The sequence below is a fragment of the Seriola lalandi genome, unplaced genomic scaffold (genome assembly GCF_002814215.2).
Source record: "Seriola lalandi dorsalis isolate HSWRI2012SDOR001 ecotype SW California unplaced genomic scaffold, Sedor1 jcf7180002054885, whole genome shotgun sequence".
In the NCBI taxonomy this organism is placed as follows: Eukaryota; Metazoa; Chordata; class Actinopteri; order Carangiformes; family Carangidae; genus Seriola; species Seriola lalandi.
Genome location: NW_019525437.1, coordinates 3,018,100 through 3,040,262, shown reverse-complemented (window position 1 = coordinate 3,040,262; position 22,163 = coordinate 3,018,100). Strand labels below are relative to the sequence as shown.

At 44.0% G+C, this 22,163-nt stretch overlaps 1 protein-coding gene across 1 annotated transcript in view; it reads right to left on the bottom strand.

Moving 5' to 3' along the window:
• pik3r3b (phosphoinositide-3-kinase, regulatory subunit 3b (gamma)) overlaps positions 1-17,133 on the bottom strand; it is a 199,488-nt gene extending 182,355 nt beyond the window's left edge. The window contains exons 1-2 of the mRNA XM_087180021.1: positions 16,980-17,133; positions 15,485-16,648 (exon numbers count right to left, since the gene is read on the bottom strand). Of these exons, the coding sequence (XP_087036147.1) occupies positions 15,485-15,836 (352 nt within the window). The 5' untranslated portion in view covers positions 15,837-16,648; positions 16,980-17,133. The remainder of the gene's footprint in view (positions 1-15,484; positions 16,649-16,979) is intronic.
• Positions 17,134-22,163: the final 5,030 nt, after the last annotated feature.

Below are 22,163 nucleotides of genomic sequence, written 5' to 3'. Positions count from 1 at the left end.
TGGAACCTGCACTAAAGTCTGAGGTAAGTGCTCCGTCAGATGCCGCCAGGCTCTTTCCTCCCAGCCTTCATGGTACAAATGTCCTTTCCACTGATTCGTCTTGGTTGACAGAGAAGAGAACAAATCCAAAATTTTGTTCCCACTTCTGTCTTCTTTCAAAATACAGGGCCTCAAATGGACCGAGAGACGTCCTGGAGAGACTCTGGAGCTTCCTGATTGTAGTCAACGTGACCAATCGTCAGTATTTCAGGTCCAACTGATGCTGGGCCTTCCAAAAATCTTTCCATGAGCCACTTAAAGAGAAAAAAAACACTAGGAGGAAGGTTGACGGCCAACTCCAGCCGAGAACCTGATTAGTGAAACGGGCACCGTGGACGGAGTTGTCAAAGAAACACTTCAGGACAAATGGAACACGTTTCAGTGCTGACAGGTGCTAATCTGTGTCTGCCTATTTTAAAACATTCACTCCTGAATAAGGACCAGTTCCAATATGAAACTGTGGATCCAGTACCAATATTCAAACAATACTTTTTTAGACACCTTACTTTGAATTGCATATCTTAATGCACCTGTGGGGGCCGCCCAGGTGGAGCCTTGACTGAGGTTACTGATACACATAAAATCACATTAGAGGAAAAGGCTCATGGGTACTATTACAACATAACGATGGAGGTTATTTCCTTTGTGTTAACTGGCCACTCATGTTTTATCTCACACACACACACACACACACACCCTGCTGCCCAAGTGAGAAAAAGAGCGGGAAAGTCACCCAATATTAATCTAAACTGGATTAAAGCAGAGCACCACGTGGCCAGGGGGAAAATAAGAGGATGACGGGGAGGAAAAGAGTAAGAGGACTAAATGACATTGAGACAACAAGAAAGAGAATGATGTGTGTGAGCGTGTGTGTGTGTGTGTGTCAGAGATGGCGTGGTGAGTTCAGGGGCAGTTCAGCTCTACCCTGGAGTGCAGCCATGGAGCTTTAAACTAAGTCAATAGAAAAAAAAAAAAAAAAAATGAGATGAGAACAAAGTCCGCTGAGACACTGCGGGGACGAGAAGAGGAATAACTAATGACCGGACGGTAAATATGTCTCTCATCTCCGAGCTCTTCCATTAATAAAACATTAGACTGTCTCTGCAGAATGTTACTTTTCATCTATAATTATATCTCTGCTCCGCACTCTCTGTAGCTCCACAGATGGAAGTCCTTCATTTTAGCAGCAATTACGGTCCCACCACTCTGCTGAAATCGCCTCTTTTTCCCTCCACAGATTTGAATGGGTGTCGCATTCAGGTGTTTGAGGATGGAGGGAGGGAGGGAGAGGAGAAATAATGATCAGAAAGAGAAAAGGTTGGAAGGTGAGATTTCAGCTTGTTTCAGCCAAACAAAGGTGGTAAACACAGGTATTATCTCTCATCTGCGGCTGTGATCGCTGCCTTGTCTTGGGATCCACACACACACACACACACACACACACACACACACTCAGAGCTGATTGCAGAGCTGAGAGGTGAAGTTTTTTTCCCACAAATTATAGAGGAAGACTAAGACGAGTCTGTGGCCCTGCGAGCAATTCTTTGAGGCTGTAATGGTTTTTGCAAAGGAAATGAAATGTAGAGCGGTTAAGAGGGGGTCGACAGGTGAGTGGGAGTTATTACAATTCCTCCTGAAAGAATAATTAACGTCTGCACCAAACTTCAAGGAAATCCATTTTTGCCAAGACGTTTCACTCATAAGCCAAACTAGAGTCACCTCCCGGTGGGTGTCTGCCTCCTCCACTCAGACTAGTCTCAGGTTACATTCCTGTTTATCCACAGTCATAGATCATGAACCATTTGTTTGAGATTTTGTCATAACTGCTGTGTGAAGTCTTGAGTAATGGCTAAAAAATGTTTTGTGAGGTCACACTGACCTTTGACCTTTGACCACCAAAGTCTAATTGGTTTCACCTGGAGTCCGAGTGAATGTTTGTGCCAACTTTGAATGGATTCCTTTGAGGAGTTCTCAAAATGTTGTGTTTAAAAGGCAAAAATCATAACCATAACCTTTGACCTTTAGCCACCAAAATCTAGTTGTACACCAGAAGCGCATTTCGCCCCGCAGGTCGACAAGCAATTACGTCTTAATCACACGTAGAGCTGATTTTTATAACCCCCTCCCCACAAGTTCCGCCTACTTTCTGAACAATTCTCTCATGAGTGAGTGATGAATGAAAAGTTCTGTCTTTTCATCTCCACTAATTAACGATTTAATTCACTGAGCAGCTCAGAGGCTACCAGCAGCTACCGGCATCTTTTAAGGTGGAATGTTTCCTTGTGTGCTACTCAATGCATGATTGACGTTTGGAAATCCCCTCTCCTTCCTTGACTCCAAAAGTTCTATTTACTGCCATAAAAGCAGCAGGATCAGAAACTGAACTAAATGATTTTTTCTGTCTGACTGTCGATCTCGTCCGCTCTGTAATCACAGCGCAGCTCCCCCACACAACAAGCAGCTTCCTCACAATCAGCTGATCGGAGCGTGCGTGTGTGGCAGGCAAGTCAAATTTAGTATTAATTTAATACTACAAATAATAAGTTACTGCATTAATGGGAAAACAAGTCAAAAGTTCGTCTTGACATTTGCAAAGGCATGAGCAATCGTTCTAATCATAGTCCATCACTGATATCATCGTCCATCAGCACAACAAATACATCACATTAATGTTTTTAGCTATTTTGCTACATAACTGAGAACTTCAACCTGTCTGTGGCACTGGAGGATTCATCTTCTGGAGACCGTGAATGTCTGAATTCTACAGGGAGTTTCATCCAGTAGCAGGTTTGGCTTCTCCATGTTTTCCATACATGTACATGAAGAAGTTATACTGACAATTAGAATTATTTAATTTGAGAATTAAAGTATTTTTTCATGGGTAAATGCTTCATATGTGTGTCCTGTGAAGAGGAGCATGTTAACACAAAGCCACAGTATTCGCTGATTAATGCATTAATTAGTAGAATTAATGAGCACGTTAGCATAACTGGTTATGTTTAATAGATGATGGTGGTTGTGTGAGGACATCAGTCAGCGGCAGAGTGTGAAAACAGCTGAGAGTCATTAAACTTCCATAAAGATGTCTTGTCTCTGTGTGACAGAGGGAATAATGACACTGAGCCAGTCTCACACACACACACACACACACACACACACACACACACACACACCTGCCTGCATACTTGCATCAGTGTAACGCCACGCAGCATGAGCGGGAAAAGGCAAGGTAAGGATTTCTGAAAGGCCAACATGAAAATGTTTCCACTCGAATGACAAACGCAGCAGGAGCGAGGACCGACGGAGAACCGGTCAGGAGGAGCAAAACGCTGACCTTCAAAACCAAACCAACAAGAATGTGGAACAAAGCAGCTTCCGCCATCAAGCATCAGCTGTGTTTACGCTTTGGTTTTCTCACACACACACACACACACACACACACACACACTGCAGAACTGTCACAGTGAAGTTCCCACAACCTGCAGCCTCCACGACTCAGATTCCCACAAGCCAACTAAACAAAATATGTTTAATGTAAATAAAAAGACAGAGATAGAGATAAAGATAAATAAAGGAAAAGAATCTGAATCTTATAATGAATGAAAGTTAAACATGAGGCGACTGAGTGAAAAGACACTAAGGAGACAACATATGATGAAAACTGTTTTTTAAAAAGCTCGGTTGAAATTAATAATTAAGCATTTTGTTTGGTTTATTGTTAAAAAAAAAAAACCAATGTGTACAACAAGAAACAGTCATGTGATCCTGCAGAACCAAGACCTCAGCATCAGCACTAGGCTGTGAGGTGATTTTAGTGCAGTGGCCACAATGGGAATTGCAGGTCACATGATTCCCACTGGCCCAAAACATGATTACAATCTGTGTTATCAGAATCTGAGCTGTTAGGTCCAATAAGACTTTAAAAAATGTGTAAAAGTCCTCAAGAGCTGCATCATTACATTCTTTGCATGTTGTCCATGTGTGCAGGGGCCAGAGAAAACAGGATGGTACTGGTATTTTCATTATCGATTCACCCGCAAATTATTTCCTCGATTAATATATTAAACCTTCAGTCTATAAAATGTCTCAAAATACAGTTTCTCAGATTGCAAAACCCAAAGGTTTTAGTTCAAGGTTACATAAAATAACGAAAAGCAGGAAATCTTTCTGTTTGAGAGGCTGACGACAGAGTATACGATTCATTTTCCATTACCTAATCCAGCAGTTCCCAACCTGTTGGCTGCTGCAAGAGTTGGAAAAGTGGGTAAGAGCTGACTTAATCAATAAATCAAGTCATTTCTGCAGGTTTATTGGAAATTAACTAATAATTAATCAAAATTGAGTTTTAAAATGTTCCTGTGAAATGTGAACAAAACTCAACTCGGATCGTATCCTCGTTGCTACGGTGTCGACTCCAGCTGGCTGGAAAAAGTCAGCAAAGATGAATAAAGTGATGAAAACTACAAGCAGTGAGTTGTAGCTGAGAGCAACAGTGTGCGTCACATTAGAAACTGATCCATCTGCTCTACAGTGACACCACACCGTCAGCACACACACCGTCACCACACACACCGTCAGCACACACAGCGTCAGCACGCACACCGTCACCACGCACACCGTCACCACACACACCGTCACCACACAGTCACCCCACACACCGTCACCACACTGTCAGCACACACTGTCAGCACACACACCGTCACCAAACACACCGTCACAACACACATCGTCAACCACACACACCGTCACCACACACACAATCACCACACACACCGTCACCACACACACAATCACCGCACACACCGTCACCACACACCGTCACCACACACACCGTCACCATACAGTCACCACACACACCGTCACCAAACACACCGTCGTACATCAGCTGCTTCAGTCTGATCTGCATATGTGACGGATCAGGAAGCAGAGATCAGCCTCAGGCAGGTGATTCGTCTTCAGAGTCATTTTAACCATCGAACAAAGTCCTCTGCAGCCTGCAGCAGTCCACACACACACACACAGTGTCAACTCAGACCTGTGTGTTTAACTTCAGCCGCCTCTGGAAAAACACACACACACATGTAGACAGAGTTGTACGTGTGGTCGTCATGGTAAAATGTGTTGCGTGTGTAAACAAACACACTCACGTAGTGATGACCTGAAGCAGTGTCATGTCACAGTGGACGGCAGCAGCACGTAAATGTTTGGAGGAAGATGTAAACTGAGGCCTGAGGTGTGTGTGTGTGTGTGTGTGTGTGTGTGTGTGTGTGTGTGTGTGTGTGTGTAGACACACTGCTAAAAGACGACAGAAAGAAGAAAACAGTGTTTGACCTCAGTGTGAAGCCGAACAGAAACACCTCCTGCACGCAGCATCTCCGCTCTGCTGCTCTAAGTCTGAAGCAAAACTGGACATGAACTAGAATCACTGCCTTGCTAGTTTCAGGTTACATCCAGAATCACATTAAATATTAAACATTTTGTCATAACTGATGTGCGAAGTCTTGAGTAATGGCTAAAAAGTGTTATGTGAGGCCATACTGACCGCAAACTTTGACCTTTGACCTTTACCCACCAAAATCGAATCAGTTCCTCCTTTAGTCCGAGTGAATGTTTGTGCCAAATTTGAAGAAGTTCTGTCAAGGTCTCGTACAACCTAAAAACTATATTGCTGTCGCCGGTGCTGATCATCAAACTACATAATGAGGATTTCATTGAATGAATTCTGCGTCAGTGCGACCCGCCTGCAGATGTAACTCCTCTCATTTTTAGAATGAAAAATTTGAGATTTCATATCCGAGATAAAACAACATTACTTCAGTGTGCATAGAGTGACTCTGCAAAGCTGTTCGAACACAGATATTATCAAGATCTCACTAATAAAAAATAATAAATTGCGTCCTGCAGGTAAACACTGTCAGTCAGAACGCACTCAGGTGATGGCAGCTGCAACAAAACTACAAATGTGTCTTTTGTTCATTTACAGATTCTTAATCTTCCACAGATTAAAACTCTGAGACTCACTGACTCTATTTGTTCATAGGGGATGAGGAAGAATTTGTCACAGACACTGTGTGTGTGTGTGTGTGTGTGTGTGTGTGTGTGTGTGTGTGTGTCCTCTGGCTTAACAGAGTCTCTTTTCACATCAAAGTCTCTCCAGTTGGCACCAAATAATCCCAACTGGTTTCTGTGGCACACACACACACACTCACACACACACACACTCTCTTTCTCTCTCTCCTCTCTGTACCAGTGGTGCCATGCTCTACGATTCTCTTTTCATCGGCTCAATCACCAAAACAAAGGCTGAGCTGAGAGCGGCGCTTTGGTCTGTGGACGCTGCTCACAGCTCGGTTTATCACCTCCAACACTCCTCTGTGATCACCAGGTGACCACGGTGCACAGAGGCTCACATCACCAACATGTGCCAGGTAGCAGGAAGTAGCAGGAAGCTGCCATTGTGTTTTTTTTATATCCACCTATTCTTCGTCTGTTTGTATGTTTTCACAGCCCCTCTCATCTGCTGATCCTCTTGTTATGAAGACATCATGTGAGAATCTGTTGTAATGACCTTTATGAAGTGCTCATTAATACCAACACTGCAGCAACGTGCAGCTGCACAAAGGAAACGCCTCACGCCCTGAAACGCTTCAGTCCACTGCTGCTGAGAGAAAAACGAGCTGCTGTCTTTTACAACGTCTCCCGCCTGCCGGAATTAAAGCGGTCAAATCATTCGTACCAGAGTCTATGCAGAGACTTCAGGGCATTAAACCGCAGGAGGAGGAGAGGAGGAGAGGAGGAGGAGGAGGAGGAGGAGGCCGTAAAACGCAGTGAGGTTTTATAGGAGGCCGTAAACAGGCAGGACAGGGGCAATGCAGGAGAAAAAGCAGGTCTCTTCTGGTCTTTCACCCACTCACTCCTTTTTAAACATAAAACCTGGTCCTGCCTCGCTGCACACGGGTCAGATGGTGGTGGTGGGGGTGGGGGGGGGGTGAACAGGTGGAAGCTCGGCTCATGACGTATATGAACTACTGTTGAACAAAACAACACATTTCAGCTTTTCGCTCCATCTTACCTGCTGCTTTTAACTGCAGACAGGTTGATTTTTATTAGTCGACCTTCAGATTGAACAGTTACACGCACATGGAGGATATTTACAACGAAATAAACATCGGCCTTTAACCTCTAAAGAGAAAAACAGCAACAGCTTTATTGTAATTGAATTAATTAATGGAAGGATGAAGAAAAGAAACAAGTAAAGTCAAAGCAGGGAAAAAAAAAAAAGATAAACATTTTATTTGATCTTTTTTACAGTTTGATTTCCTGTGTCACCTTTAGTTTTGTTTTCCACATCAACATAAGTGAGGCCGGTTTTCATTTTGTGGGTGTGTGTCTGTTGCTGCTGTTGTTGTTGAGCTTTTTCTTTCACGGCTGACAAGTAAATCCTCCTCGGCTCGGCGGGAGAAGCCTCTCGGCTCAGCGCGGTGATTCCAAGGCCAATTAGGCAGCCAGTAAAATAAAAGCTTTATTGACAACAGCTCTCCCCGCGACGGTGCGCCTCGCTGCAGCTCTTCACTCTGTGACCCCTCCACCCCGTCACAGATGTATCCCCAGAGCTGGAGACTGCAGTTTAACAGAGCGTCCAGGTGGGTCACCGCCGCGCACCATCAAAGAGACAGAGCGCTGCATCCTCGCGCTCTCCCAGGATCCTCTGCTCCTGTTTTATTCATCACCGTCTGCCGTGTTTATTTGAATTACCTTCTCCTTTCACCGGGCGACTCGGCCGCTTCGCCCTATTCATCAATTTAACACAGGCGCTGTGTGGACCTCCGTAATTGACTTTCAAAACAGGGACAATAAATCTCACCTCCTCCACAAACAATAACACTTCATAGATTAAAGACATTAGCATGCAGCGGGAGGAGAACGTACAACGCTCAAATACAAACAGGAGGACGACAAGGAAAGGAAGCAAGGAAGGAAGGACAAGTATCAAAGGCAGTAAAAAGTGAAAAATGAGAAGTAGTCGTTTTTTTTTTCATATGTCAAGAATGAACTTCAAAGTAAATATTTGGATTGAATTTGAACTTGCATGTTTCCTGCAGAGGCGCCACAGAATGAACAGTTACACGAACAACATGTCTCTATAGATCTGTCTTCTTCTTGTTTTACTCTTCTCCACGAGGTTGGCTGTTAAACGTTTCCATCATAAACTCTGAGGAGGCCGATGTTACCGCGGCGACACGGCGCAGGGAAATAAATGAGTAAACGCAGCAGTTTAACACTGCTCTGACATCACACATCGCGTGTCTTTACAAGGCAGTTGTGTTTGTTTATCTGCTGTGTATCACACTTTCACTGCCGCTGCATGTTGTTAGTGTCCGATGCAGCTGTTTAATTGACGGACTGAGCTGCCGCCTCCCCGCTCGTTACCACACTAATTGGCATGCAGCCCTGCGTCAGGGAGTCGCAGGGAGGGAGGCCCACAGACGCACTGCACCGCACAGCACTGCAATGCTGACTGTGAAGCTGGAAGTGGGACATCGTGTGTGTGTGTGTGTGTGTGTGTGTGTGTGTGTGTTACTACATGCCAAAACTCTTTCTTGTACTTGAATCAAGTAGGAAAAGAAAAATTGGAGACAGCATGAGTGAGTTCAATCTGTTTCCAATAAAAAAAAAATCAACTTGTTTTAACAACATTGTAGAAATGAGTCACTTTCCTGAAAGCGGTGCTGTGATCAGAGGCCAGCCAGAAAAGAACAGTGTGTGTAAAAACAGAAAAGAGAGTGAGATATGTGAATATAAAACCAGAGGGAACGACTTGTTCAGGTGGCGGACGAGAGGAATCAAAGAGCGACAGGAAGAGAGGAGCAGCCAGACGATGTTCTGCCAATTCCCAACTCCACATTTCCACATGCACGACACACATATCAGACACACTGCAGAGTGACACACTGCACAACACACGCACACACACACACACACACACAGGTGAGTGAAAAGATAGACACGCAAATATCTGTGACAGGACTCATCCTGCTCAGTTTCACAGTGACACGGCTGTGAACCACCACATATACAACAATGGAAACAACAAAACGAACTCTGCTCTACTTCATACAGTGTGTTTTCAGTCTGAAATTCAAACTTCAAGATTGTTTTCATCTCAAAACACGAGACCAAATCATCTGCAGGTAGCAGCAGTTGGGACTGGTCTGGCCCGATGTCAGCACCTGGAATTGAACTAGTGTTCTTCTGCTGTTTATGAATCTCAAGTCTGGCAGCCGGGCAGGATTTAGGCTGCTGGGCCAAGATATTTTGGCAGCATGTGTAAGAAAATAAAAGAAGGATTGGTTTCAGTTTTATTGAATATGATGAATCCGAAATTTTTCCACTTCTTATTTAATCCTGATCCTTAACAGCTGAGAAGGAAACAACAGTTTCCCTCCCTCTTCTCGTCTCTCTTCAGCTTCACACTCAGACATAAAGACATCTGCCCTCCGCATGGCTGAGTCTCTACAGAACATCTCAGTGCCTCCTCTTCACTCTGCAGCAGTTATACTCTCTCTCACACACACACACACACACACACACACACACACACACACGCACCACTGATGGCCATTTCAGTCTAAACTAAGAGCTACTAGTCGAGCTAAATATAAATCTACAAATGGGGCCATTTAGCCCGGTTAGCTTGTGATGCCGCCATGGCGCTCATCGATCCCCTGAACTCATCGAACCACGGTTAAGCACGAAGCTGATCACACAGCCTGTCGGCACCAACACACGCCTCGGCGAACACAGGCTCTGACAGGCTGGCAATTACTGCTCCGTGCGTCTGCCGTTCCTCTAATCTCTCTCTCTCTCTCTCTCTCACACACACACACACACATTGTGTTTGATTTCCTGGTCATTATCCAGTGCGGCGGCGTTTCATCACGCCCTCAATCGCATCGATCAGCCGCCCCACTAGCCAACGACGCACCTCTGAAGACGAGGAGACGCTCACAGTGCACGGCGCTCAATTAAAAACTGTGATTGCTATTGACCACCATTGTTTGATATGTGTGTGTGTGTGTGTGTGTGTGTGTGTGTGTGTGTGTAGGTCAGGTGAAACATACACAATAGAGAACGACAATCTGAAGGTGATGAGCTGCTCACTCATATTCACACGTTACTGTCCGTCTGGGAGTGAACGAACACTGGTCGATTTCATGGTTCTCACCCAGCCTTTGCTTGTTCCCGCCACCCATGAATGGCTTTTATTTGAGACTGTGCATTAATTAAACACCAGCTTTAATTAAAGAATGTTCCTGTGGTTCTGCAAGAGTCCTACGTCCTCTGAGAGATATCTGCTGTTCACATAATCCGGTTGAAATTATATACATTTGTCGTGTCAGTTGTCCTATTGACATTTAATGCATATTGATTGATTTGCAAATGGAAAATCATATATTGAGTAACATGCAAGAAAAAACATTCCACCTTCAAAGTGTCTGGTAGCTGCCGGTTGACTGATCTATGTAAACTTGTCACCGTAGGAACAGTGGTTACATAACCTTGGAAACCATGCGCGTTCGCCATAGGTGTGCTCTGGTACTTCATTTACAGGTGGAGGGAAAACCCACGCAGCTCATTATTTTCAGTCTTGCCACCACTGCTCTTTCCATAAAACCGTAGGCTATAGTACGTTTGTGTGTTCTTGTGCACCTTGTTTTTATGGAGACCTCTTTGAGTTTCAGACTTTCAGAGCAAAGCCATCTTGTCCCATCCTCACTTCCTCAAAGGTCTGTTTGAAGGGTTTAGACTTGGGGTTGGTTTTTATGTTAGGTGAAGGTGAAGAATATGATGAAGGTGGTGTTCTTGTCTGACACTAAGTACCATTTGCTTTTCTTGACCAAACTCCAATCAAAAGTCTCGGTGCAGAAGCGTCTGCGTCTCGTCCTCTGGTTTACATCTAATTGCCGTCCTCATTTACATGAAAGAGAAACAGAGTGCGGCGAGCCACGGGGCTCATCTGCAGATAAAAAGGCGTGATCTGCCTTATCACAGCGAAGCAGAGCGCCGCGTGCCATTAGCCATCAGCATGAACTCTGATTACCACAATGCTTTTTCCTATACAGCTGTGGGTAGATAGTGACGAGAAGCGCATCAGGGATTCATTAGCTTATTGTCATAATTAATGGTGTACAGAGCTGGCAAACAGCTCTCCTCAGGGAGGGGTAAGGAGTCAGGTAGGGAAATGCGGGACGGCGTTCACAATCACACAGTGTCAGATAGTGTTACGCATTGATTAGTGCAATAAGCCCTGTTAGACCTATTAGGTATCACAACTGATTAAATCATCATGGCCACTGGGAGGGAACTGAACTGTTCCGGACAACAAGTGGAAGACGAGGGTAAGGAAGACAGCAGGAGAAGAAGAGGACCAGGAAGTTATTTTCCAACTCTCTCCTCTACAAACTTCATATAATTCCCGACCAGAACTAAAAGTGCATAGTGGGTTTATCCGAAACTTGCTGTCTGACATCCAGGCTGTCACAAAATGTGCCGAAAAAACCAAAACTATGACCTGAACGAGGCTAAAAGGTTCCATAAAGTTTGCGAGAGTTTTGTCAGTCTGACATTGCGATGATACCATCAACATGTTTCTAAATACAAAACCCACCTCAAGTCCAGACAACTCCTGTTCTTAAAAGGTATCCTGTGGAGTTTTCTGGTAAGCAAACACAAGGTTCCATACAGTGTTATGTATGTGTGTATCCTTAAGTTTTATAATGCAGCATCATTTGCATCCATGTTTACCATCTTGCTGTCTTCTTATTCACTGTCTTTGTTGGTGCATCCCTGCACTTCCTGGAGTCATACTGACACCTGAGGCCTGTACTACGAAGCAGGATTTGAGGTTAGCGAGGTAACTTCAGGTTTAACTCAGGGTTTTCGGTCCTATGACGGCAGTTCACTACTACTACCATGGTAACTTAGCCTTAACTCCTTACCAATCCTGCTCCAGAGCAATCTAACCCCCACTTTAACCAGTTTTCCAGTCCTTGCTGCTTCACAACATGCAGCCAGGCTAAATGCGCACTCACAGACTTACAGGTTACAGTGACTTATTTGTGACTTTATCTGAATTGACCAGTGATCCCTGATCAACCCTGCTCCTGAAAACCCCCTCAGCAGTGTTGTTCCAGAGTCCTGACATGAAGCAGGGTGTGCCTGAGTGTCAGCAGCAATGGAGGCTGCAGATCTGTTAGCCTCCCTCTGCACAGGCCTCCCAGCACCGCTGCTAAACCTCCACTGCTACTGGTGATTTGTGACTGCAGGAATGTGGCATGTCAGGACGCCAGTGCAGCAGCCAATCAATTATTCAGGACAGATACAGCCTTGTGCGGTTGCAGGATGTTGGATGGATAGATGGATGGATGGAGAGGAGGGAGGGACGAGTGGCTCAGCCAAAACACATAATATAACTAAGAGCATCAGCAGAGGGAGCAGGGACAGATGGAAATGAGACAGATATTTAGCCGAGCCCGGAGCGGTATGGATGTTATTTATATAGGACGGTCTGAACCCCACTCCCATAAAAGAGACGGGCAGCCAGACAATTAAAGAGAGCGGAGAGGCGGCAGAGGAAGGAGAGGAGAGAACACTGCTCTGCGTCTGACCTATTTAGCAAATGAAGAGCCATAAACAGAGCAGATCTGAACGCGCTCTGCAGCAGACAGCCAGGGCTAAAACAGAGCTAACCACCCCGACCCTGTAAAAAGCCTAATCAAAGTCTGCAGGCTTCAGAATAGCTTTTTAAGTGGGGCAGCGTGTTTCGCAGCGCTTTCTACATTTGGTGCTCGAGCCCTCTCGTCCTAGTTACCGTCTGTTTGTGCTCAGTCTTAAATAAATCATCAAAAAATCCATCTGCACTGAGCAGATACAAACAGTCTGCACGCTACTGTACAGTATGTTCTCAGTTCTCTGACTGGAATTAACTGGAGGAGATACTGTGAGAGATAATAAACATGAATATGGTGCTTGCGGAGTCTATAGTGAGCCACAAAATGTCTGGATGTTTCTGAGAACTCCAGAGTCAATAAGAAATATGGTCATTGATCCGCTGCTCCCAGAGGTCACGCAGCAGTTCATCGTTTACGTGTCGGTGGGTGCAGCTTCATCGTGTCCAAGTACACCTAAGGAGTCTGGTGCCATAAAAAAATAAGACTTTGGCAAAGGGGTTGGTGTTTAAAGGATAATTCTGGTTTAGTGTTAATGAATTTTGTTGTCCAGCAACATTTCCAAAAGACAATCGCAAAACCACATACAGGTTGGAAACCCCTCCCCATGTTAGCCGAACATATTTGGAGGAGAAGGCAAATGGTGGAAGTATTACCCAAAATGCTCTTTGTAAAAATCCATCACTGTTTAGAGACTTCCTACTTCAACTTTTTGTGACACTCTTTCCGTTCGACCTCAGGTTTCCCGATTCGTCACATTCGGATATTGAAGCCATGTTGCTGTGCTCCCAGATATTAACAATAAACTTGATGAGTACAGTGTTATTATGGCCAAGACACGATGTGCAAAACTTCAAAATAAGACCAAAGTTGTGTTAAACTGAGTCTTCCTGAAGGTCAAATTGGGCCAAGCAACAAAAAGAATCTGTAATGGGAATCCTCCTCTGGAAGGGCAGTTCTGTCTCAATCTGGAGATGCTTATCTCAATATTATGTAACATGAACCCCTTTTCTGAACCTGGCTGCAAACCAAGAAGCCACACGTCTAGTAAAGCTGTAATACAGTCTGTGTGCAGAGGGAAAACTTGAACCGACCATCGCAACATCTGCAGAGACAAAAACTACCAAACCTACGACGGTAATGTATGAGCAGATCTACAGATTATCATTCAAAACCAACTTTCTTCCACAGGACAGAAGACTAACACGTCAAATGTGGCCTGAACCCCCCTGAGGAAGAGGGGAGACTGGGGGCTGGGGGTTTGGTGCAGGTTTTTGAAAGAGGGTTTCAGCTGGACTGGAAGTGCATAATTAGAGAGTATCAGCACAGCTGCAGGTTATCAGACTAATAAGAAGCGTGCAGGTACTGAGACTGTGAGGTGTACACAATATACTTCTACTGACGGCACTCCACCATTGAACTGGTTGGAGGCAGATATTTCCAAGGCCTATATAATAAATCAGAACGATCTGTGTGGATGGATACCACTAGAGGAAAGTGAGAGAGTACGTTTGTCTGCTAAACCTTTAACTGTAAAGTACCCTTTATGTGGTTTGAGTGCCTGTTGTGCATTGCAATGCAGAATAACAGTCTGTCAACAGCACACTTAAAAATGCAGTCTGGCATTAGACTGGATCGCGTAAGTACACTTAATGTCATCATTCTTCACTGCGAATGCACAACAAACCCAAAGCACAGTCAGAAATAGCAACTGGCACCATAGGCACCTGGAGCCCATTACACAACTATGGCACTCAATAGAGCACATACCTCCACCAAGGCCGAACAATCCTACACATCTGTCAGATACAGATTATTACCTGGATCTGCACCAGATTGCACAAAATCATAGATCTCAACAACATCAATGTGTCTTCTTACATCAAGAGCCAAACAGTATTTTTCGGAGGAACTGACAAAAGTGCCAAAAAATGCTCTATGCCTTCATCCTTCATCCACCCGTTCAACCGGATCGGAACCAAAACGTAACGAGTTTGTCACTGACCCGTGTCCCATCCCTCCACAAAGTTTGGTGCAAATTGGCTCTGTACTTTTTGTGTAATCCTGCTGAAAAATATGCAGGTTGGAAGTAGTAGCAGCCTCATGTTTCCTGAATGAATGTTGTTTGCAAGTTGCAGATAAACTGTGAGTCCTGCGGGGCTCATGTCTGCTCATGCAGTGGTGACAATTATAGCATTTGTTTTGATTGGTAGGACGAGATTTCATGTTACACATGTGTTGAAATGGGCCCCAAGGCACCAACAAAGCCTAACAAGAGAAGTCGTTCAGGGCTGTCACTTCCCTCCATTTGAATCGCCCTAACGCTCACAAAGCGTTCGTGTAATGGTTTGAGATGTTTGTACTTTATCGAGCTACAACACCTGTTCATTTTTGTACAACTTGAAATTTTATCCTCTTTAACTCAAGTGTTCAGAATCCGTCAATCAAATGTGTTTGTGCAAACAACACCAACATGATTGATAGCAACTGAAACCAGACAGCAGATGACAATACCACACACACTCACACACAAAACACTGTCTGAGCAGAGCCACTCACACCGGTACTGGATACATCTGAAGTCCAGCATCAGGTTCTGCAGCCAAAACTGGATCGATGTTAAATTTTTGTTCTATTAATGTGGATTTCATGCAAAGCTGATAGAGAGAACCCAAACAACCACATGATATTTTCAATCCCGTTGAGGCAGCACTCACCTGAAGCAGCGGCTGCTCCGGGAGGCTGAGGCCCGACGGAAGTCTGTTGCCCCCCAGGGGTCGGTGGTACAGGCCTTGGCCAGGATTTAGCCACAGGAGGGCCGACTCTCACCACCCCTACGTACTCCACAAAGGTCCCTGGAAAGTCTCCCTTCTCCTTGGTCCTCTCGTTGGTTCCGTGCAGCCAGCCTTTGGGGCTGCGCTCGTCCCCCTCCTGGTACTCCAGTCCCGCCGTCGCCATCAGCGCGGCTTTTGGGACGGTGAGCAGGTCACCCGGCTGGAGGCTGATGTCATCACCACGTTCCCGCTTGTACTCAAAGAGCGCCCGGTACTGGAAGCTGTCAGATGCCATGGCAACGGGAGATCATGGGGTGATGCCGAAACCAAAAATGCAGTTGCTGCCTGAAATTTTGCTGCTTTAAAAGTACACGCCTTGAAAAATAGCTAATGGAAACTCTGTCGGTTAAAAATCCCTGAGATGAAACTCAAACTCAACCTTGACCTGGGAAAAACCTGTTACGCCACCTGAGATTTGCTGTGTCGTGCTGACTTAGATGATAAAAATCTGATCCCTGAGGTGGAATTTGACACCTTCTGACGAGCAGGTCCAACTTTCTTCATTCAAAAACTCAAGAGAACTGAACAGTTGGTTGGTCTTTGCTTTAGTCCTGTAGGTTTTGGTTAAAAGTCCATGCAGTTCTTTAGAAATCCACAGTATGAACCCAGACTTCAATCACAGCTCTACAGTCTGAGGCCTGCAGGCTTTTGTGATCCAGATGAAGAGACAGACTGACCAGCCAACACACTGTGCCTGTGATAAAAAAAATAAAAAAAAAAGGGAGAGGGGTGGTGGAGGTGGAGGGGGAGGCTGGAAACTAGAGGGTGGCACGGTTTTGTAGGACGGGGTGACCTCCAGACGAAGCCCCAAAGCCTTTGCGGGTGCTTCTGATTCTAATGAGAAAGTGTTCGGTGCTGATACTGAGTCAAGCCAGACACACTTACACACACTCACACACACACATACACACACACACACACCTGAGGAAATCCACTGCAGTGCAGAATTTGGCTTCTTATTCAGAGTGCCCCTGTGTGCACTCTTCAGCATGAGATCCTGCCGCGTCGCCTTTTCTGTTCTGTGCAGCCCCCTGAAGCTCCTGCAAACTTCAAATGAAGTTAAAATGTTAACATCACACACTTTTACCAAGTTATTAGAAATTTAAAGCAGGGACATGTTTATTTAGCTCAGGCCTTAGAGTGAGACAGACAAATCTGTGGTCAGGGCATCAATTTAAAAATTTTAATTTGTAAAATAATGTAATTTGAATGCAGAGAAAACATCCTACAGTCCTCTGTTTGCTGGCTCACAGAGAGACGCTGAGACTAACAGTTACAACAAGCGTGACTAGGCGAATATGAACTTCATTCAGACAGCGTGCGCGACTAAACTCGCCCTGCGCCAGTATGCCCCGCTGTCTGCTGCCCGCAAACTCACCGCGAAAACTGCACGGACGAGCTCTCTCTCCTCCACCGACGCCTCGGTGCGCGAAACCGTCCGCTTCCGCACTACCCGAACCCCGCAGAGAGGAGCCCAGACATCCGCGAAGCCCCAGTCAGGGTGAATAGACGGCGTGGCCGGTCCAGCAGACAGGCAGCCTGCTCGGTGCTGTAGTGAGCGGCAGTGCTGATGTCAGTAAAGCCCTCCTCCCTCCTCCTCCTCCTCCTCCTCCTCCCTCCTCCTGCCGTCTGCAAATTATGCCAGCCGGCGGCGGAGACGGGACGGGTCGGGATGGCGCACCTCACCTTGCCGCACCGCACAGCACCACCACCGCTGCAGCTGCAGCAAAACACCGCGTCACCCGGATATGGTGCTGTTAGTTTCTGCCGCAATCGTAATTTGGTCTTTAATTATGAAATGGTGTTATTCTGTGACAGAGGCGCGAGACTGGATGGGAGTATTGGATGTTGGGAAACTGCAGAGAGCTGATGAATTATGTAACAACTTAGTGACCTGGAAAGGAGCCGCAGCATGTCCCAGTGCACCGCATTTTAGGAAAAAAAAAAAACAAATACAACAGATGTAGAGATGATACCTGAGAGGTGGATGATGGGAGAACGGTGCAGTCTTTCTTGGTTGTGGTCTACTGCGCACATGACGCAGCAGCAGACAGACAGCGGCACAATGCTGTGTCATCAGGTGCGCACGTTTTCAGTCCGGAGCTGCAGAGCAGGAAGGAGAGCTGCAAACTTCAAGCTTCTCCTGTCATGACCCGATAAAAAGAGAATAATGAGGAAACTGGACAATATAACAAGTTTTAAATAAAGTTATTTTTTCATGCAGCACTTTTCAAAATAAGGCACATTGCCCTTTTATGTTTCTTTATTTAGCCTTTTTTTGGGTTTGCTTTGGAGCAGTTGGACCCTGTCCCCTGTTCTGCCCAATTACAGCTTGTCAAAAACTTAATACATTTACTTTGCTTATTGTTTTATGTTACTACACATTATAGGGTCTTAAATGCATCCTACTCATAGACTGTATATAAAATCCTTCTACATAAATGAAAACCCAGGCTCGACTCTGGTATGTGTGACAGGGCATTAGGGCCATATTTAGAGGGAAAATAACGAATTAAGTTGTATATTATGAGAATAAAATCATAATTTTATGAGACAAAGTCATAAAATTACAAGAATTAAGTCATAATGTATTGAGGATAAAGTTGTAATTTTTGGTTCCATGTTGTTTAAGAGGGGAAACATCAGAAGCTGTAAAGAGAGGAATGTGGAGCTTCCTGTGAAGTTCTGCTTTAGCAGAGGTTTCACTAATGAGGAGATACTTCATCTTTTAGCTCATCAGCATCATCATCGTCAGCAGCAACAGCATCATCATCAGGACATTGAAAAGACTGTGAAGAAACTGAGTCTATTCTGTTGTTAGACAAACAGCAGCTGCCAGAAGCAGCTCAGGCTGACACTGACTGTCCTTTAACCTATTTGATTGGTTGATGTAATATTATTAAAGATTATGTTTTTTTTCTCTCAAAATTTTGAATTCTTGTAATATTACGCCTTTATTCTCATAATTTCAGATTTCTTTCTTTCCCTAAATGTGGCCCTAATACTAGTCCTTCAACCTGAACAACTATATAGGTCGTTTTTTTCAACCCTTTGACGCGACCTATGTCACCTATAACAAAACATGACTGTGGGTCATAATAACCTGCTGCACAAACGACTTATGGGCTCATGTTTTTTTTACTGGAGAACTTTACTGGACTCTGGACACTTTATTATATTTGTCTGTCTCTTGTCTAACTCTTGAATTTAGACTGTAAGTAAAAGGAAAAATGTATTCTACTGAGAAAATCAAGACTAAAACATATTAAGACAAACTCTATAGGTAAAATAACAGTAGTGCAAAGGGGAAATGAAGAGGAGCAAAGTCATGTAAAAAAAATAAATAAATAAATAAACCAGATAAAAACAGGTCCTAAAAACATGCAAGAGCTATTAAAATACTTTCTATATTCCATGAGACAAAAATGAGTATCTGGGCCTTTTGAATGGCTGATATACATTTTTCTGAAAGCCAAACATCTTTACAGTGTCTATACATTTCCATATCTTCTGTAAGCATGTAAGCATAATCTGGTTTATTTAAATATTTCTGTCTTTCTGTACACTTTTAATTTTTTTAATTGTGTGCTTTGAGACTGAGGAATACAAATAAAGATTTTTATCTCACACGTTTAAAAAAAATACAGACACGTGATTAAACTCTCTCGATGTGAAATGTGTCGATCCCCATGCAGCATAAAAATAAACCAATTAAACCAACAGAAGCTGACTGAGGTCTGTTTGTATTCCCTGATATTTAGCATAAGGGAAAGATACTCAGTGGATAAGTGAGGTACTCAAACTGAAGAGCTCTAAAAGGCTCATCCAGTCTTGAACCCAAAGTAGCTCTGCACTGGGCTGAAACTGATATTTATATTATATACTTAACTAAAGCTGAAAAGTGTTTCCTATAAAAAAAAAAAATACAGTGATAAAACCAACATAAAATATAAAAATCTAACGTGTGTGATTGAATAGAAATATAGCAGATTTCAGGTAAACACTCAGTGAAACCAAATCCTGCAAGGTTTTGGATGGTGGATCCAGGTGGGCGGGGCTTGGGACATGGCTGCTTTGTTGTGACATCACAAAGTTCCAGAAGTCCTGACGGTTGGTTTTAAGGCTCAGTTTATGAATACAGGCTGTGTGCATTTCTCTGTGGACTGAGCGCTTTGATAATTTCACAGTATTAATATAGAATCTAGACCTGCTTTATAATCAAACAACACATGAACATTTTATGTTTTACTTTATACTATATAGTACCTTTAAGAAAATATCTGTATCTGTATCAATAGAGGAGTGTTGGTATTTCGGGGATATAAGAATCATGTTCCCTGGATATGGTTATATATAGGTTCAGTCAAACCTGCACCATAAAAAGTCATGTGGCAGAACATACAGACAAAAATCATTTGGATTAATTTTCATATTGTAGAAAACATATAAATTTGATCAAAGGCAAAAGCTCAAGTTGTAACGAGCACATTTATCTTTGATGGACATTGGATAAACAGCTCTCGCTGGGGAAAGTGAGTCTCTGTGATTCCAGTTTGTGTTATGACGTCTGTTATGATTTTGAAGAATCTGCTTCACATGCATCATCCAAAATAACTGTCATGACTGCCCCATTCACTCCTTATTCCTTGTTTTTAGTGCACTATTAAATCTGCCATTCATCTCTTTCAGTCATGTGACATTCAGTTTGACACACTACCATGTATGCAAATGTAAAGCGACAGAAATCAACGAGGAACACACTGAGAAATGAAGGAGATGGAGTCAGGATAATACAGGCATTTAGTCATGCTTGTGTCTCAGCATCAGACAGTGATGATTGTCTTATTTGTGGCTCTTCACTTCTTCTTTGTCTTATCTCCTGGAGCCTCATGCCAGTCGGAGAGAGGATGATCTTAAAGAGAGGAAAGTGTGACTTCCCAGAGGAGACGGAGGCTCGTTGTCCCAGATTAAATGTGTCAGATTATACTGGCGTCATCATCCTCCATCACAGTGGGAGTGTGCAATTACTAACACATGCAAACAGCGTGTGTCGGCTCTGTGCACACACAGCAGTGTTCCCATGGAAGCAGGAGTGAATGTTTGTTGTAGGCTGTCAGGACTGAGTACACATCATGGCAGACTGAACAGTGTTGTCCCTGCTCAAGGCAGCTGTTGATGCATTTGTCCAACATTACAACATGTTGAAAAATCCTCTGTATGACATGACCAGAGTCAGAAGGGGGGGGGGGGGGGAGGGTTAGTTAGCACAACCACTAACACAGTGTCAGCCAGTTACAAGCTAACAAACAATATAAACAAATAAAAAATGCTAACCATTCTGATAATTCTGCTGTCTCTGGTTCCTGACTCCTCCTCATGTGGCTGAGTCTCTCTGATGTTTCCTCCTCTAACCATCTTGATGCTCTCTGCTCTTTCACCTGTCAACCCGGAGCAAACAGGTGGTGGGCGGGGTTCAAGGCCTGATCCAGATTTATCAATCAGGAAGTAAGAGGAGATGAGCTTCCGACCCAGTTTTTGTGTGTGAAAACCATATTAACTAAATATGAATCATAGCAGAAGAGTTTAAAGCATGTCTGGAGGAACTTTAATATTTGGCTGACTGGAATGAACCCATAGAAAAGCCTTACATCATTGTAGGCTAAACATCATTGCTCATCTTGGTCATCATGGATTGGTTGTAAGTCGTCAGTCGTGGAACAGACATGCAACACGCTCTCTTGCACACCCCAAAAGACAGGCACAAATGGATGCATGGATTTGTGGATGGTCCACCAGCACACCAATGCAGCAGCATGATGGCCAGTCAGACTCTGTCTCAAGCGAGTGATTCTGCTCCTCTGCTCTTTTTTTTTAGAGCTGCTCTTCAAAAAAAAAAAAAAATCTCATGAATTTATAATGTAGATTTTTATTATGTGATGATCTGAGAGGTGGGGCTTCTCAAATGCTGTATGTGGGTGTCTGCTCATCTCTCTCACTCTGTATAACTCACACTGATGTGGAGTAATTAGTAATTTTACTCACTTGACATTATTATGTATGAAACTGCCAGTCAGATTTATTTCCTTATTAACTGAAGGTGCACTCTAGATTGTTCCCAAACACTTTAACCTCTGCTTGGCTGAAATATGAACTCCACTGTTCCACCTATTTTCTCGTTCCAATTTTTCCATGTTCATTCCTAAATTAATGATTTCTTTCTGTGTTCTCCCCCCAGTGTTAAACCGCTCTCGTCCTCTCTGTCTTGACTCACTGGTTAAATGAAGGCGTGCTGACACCATGACAACGGCAGGAGGGGGGTACAGTGTCATCAGGCAAGACGAGGATCAGATTAGGACTCTGCAATGTTCTCACTAAACACATCATTTTAATTGTATGTTTTATTAAAATGATTATTCATTGTTGCTGGTCTTTGCCTTTAAATACATATAATCATTCTACTCTTTATTTATTACCTTAAGGCCATGAGATCACTTCCTCTCTGGTGCTGAGTGCAATGATGTTCTTGCTCCATCCTCCCTCACAGATACAACCAAGAACACAT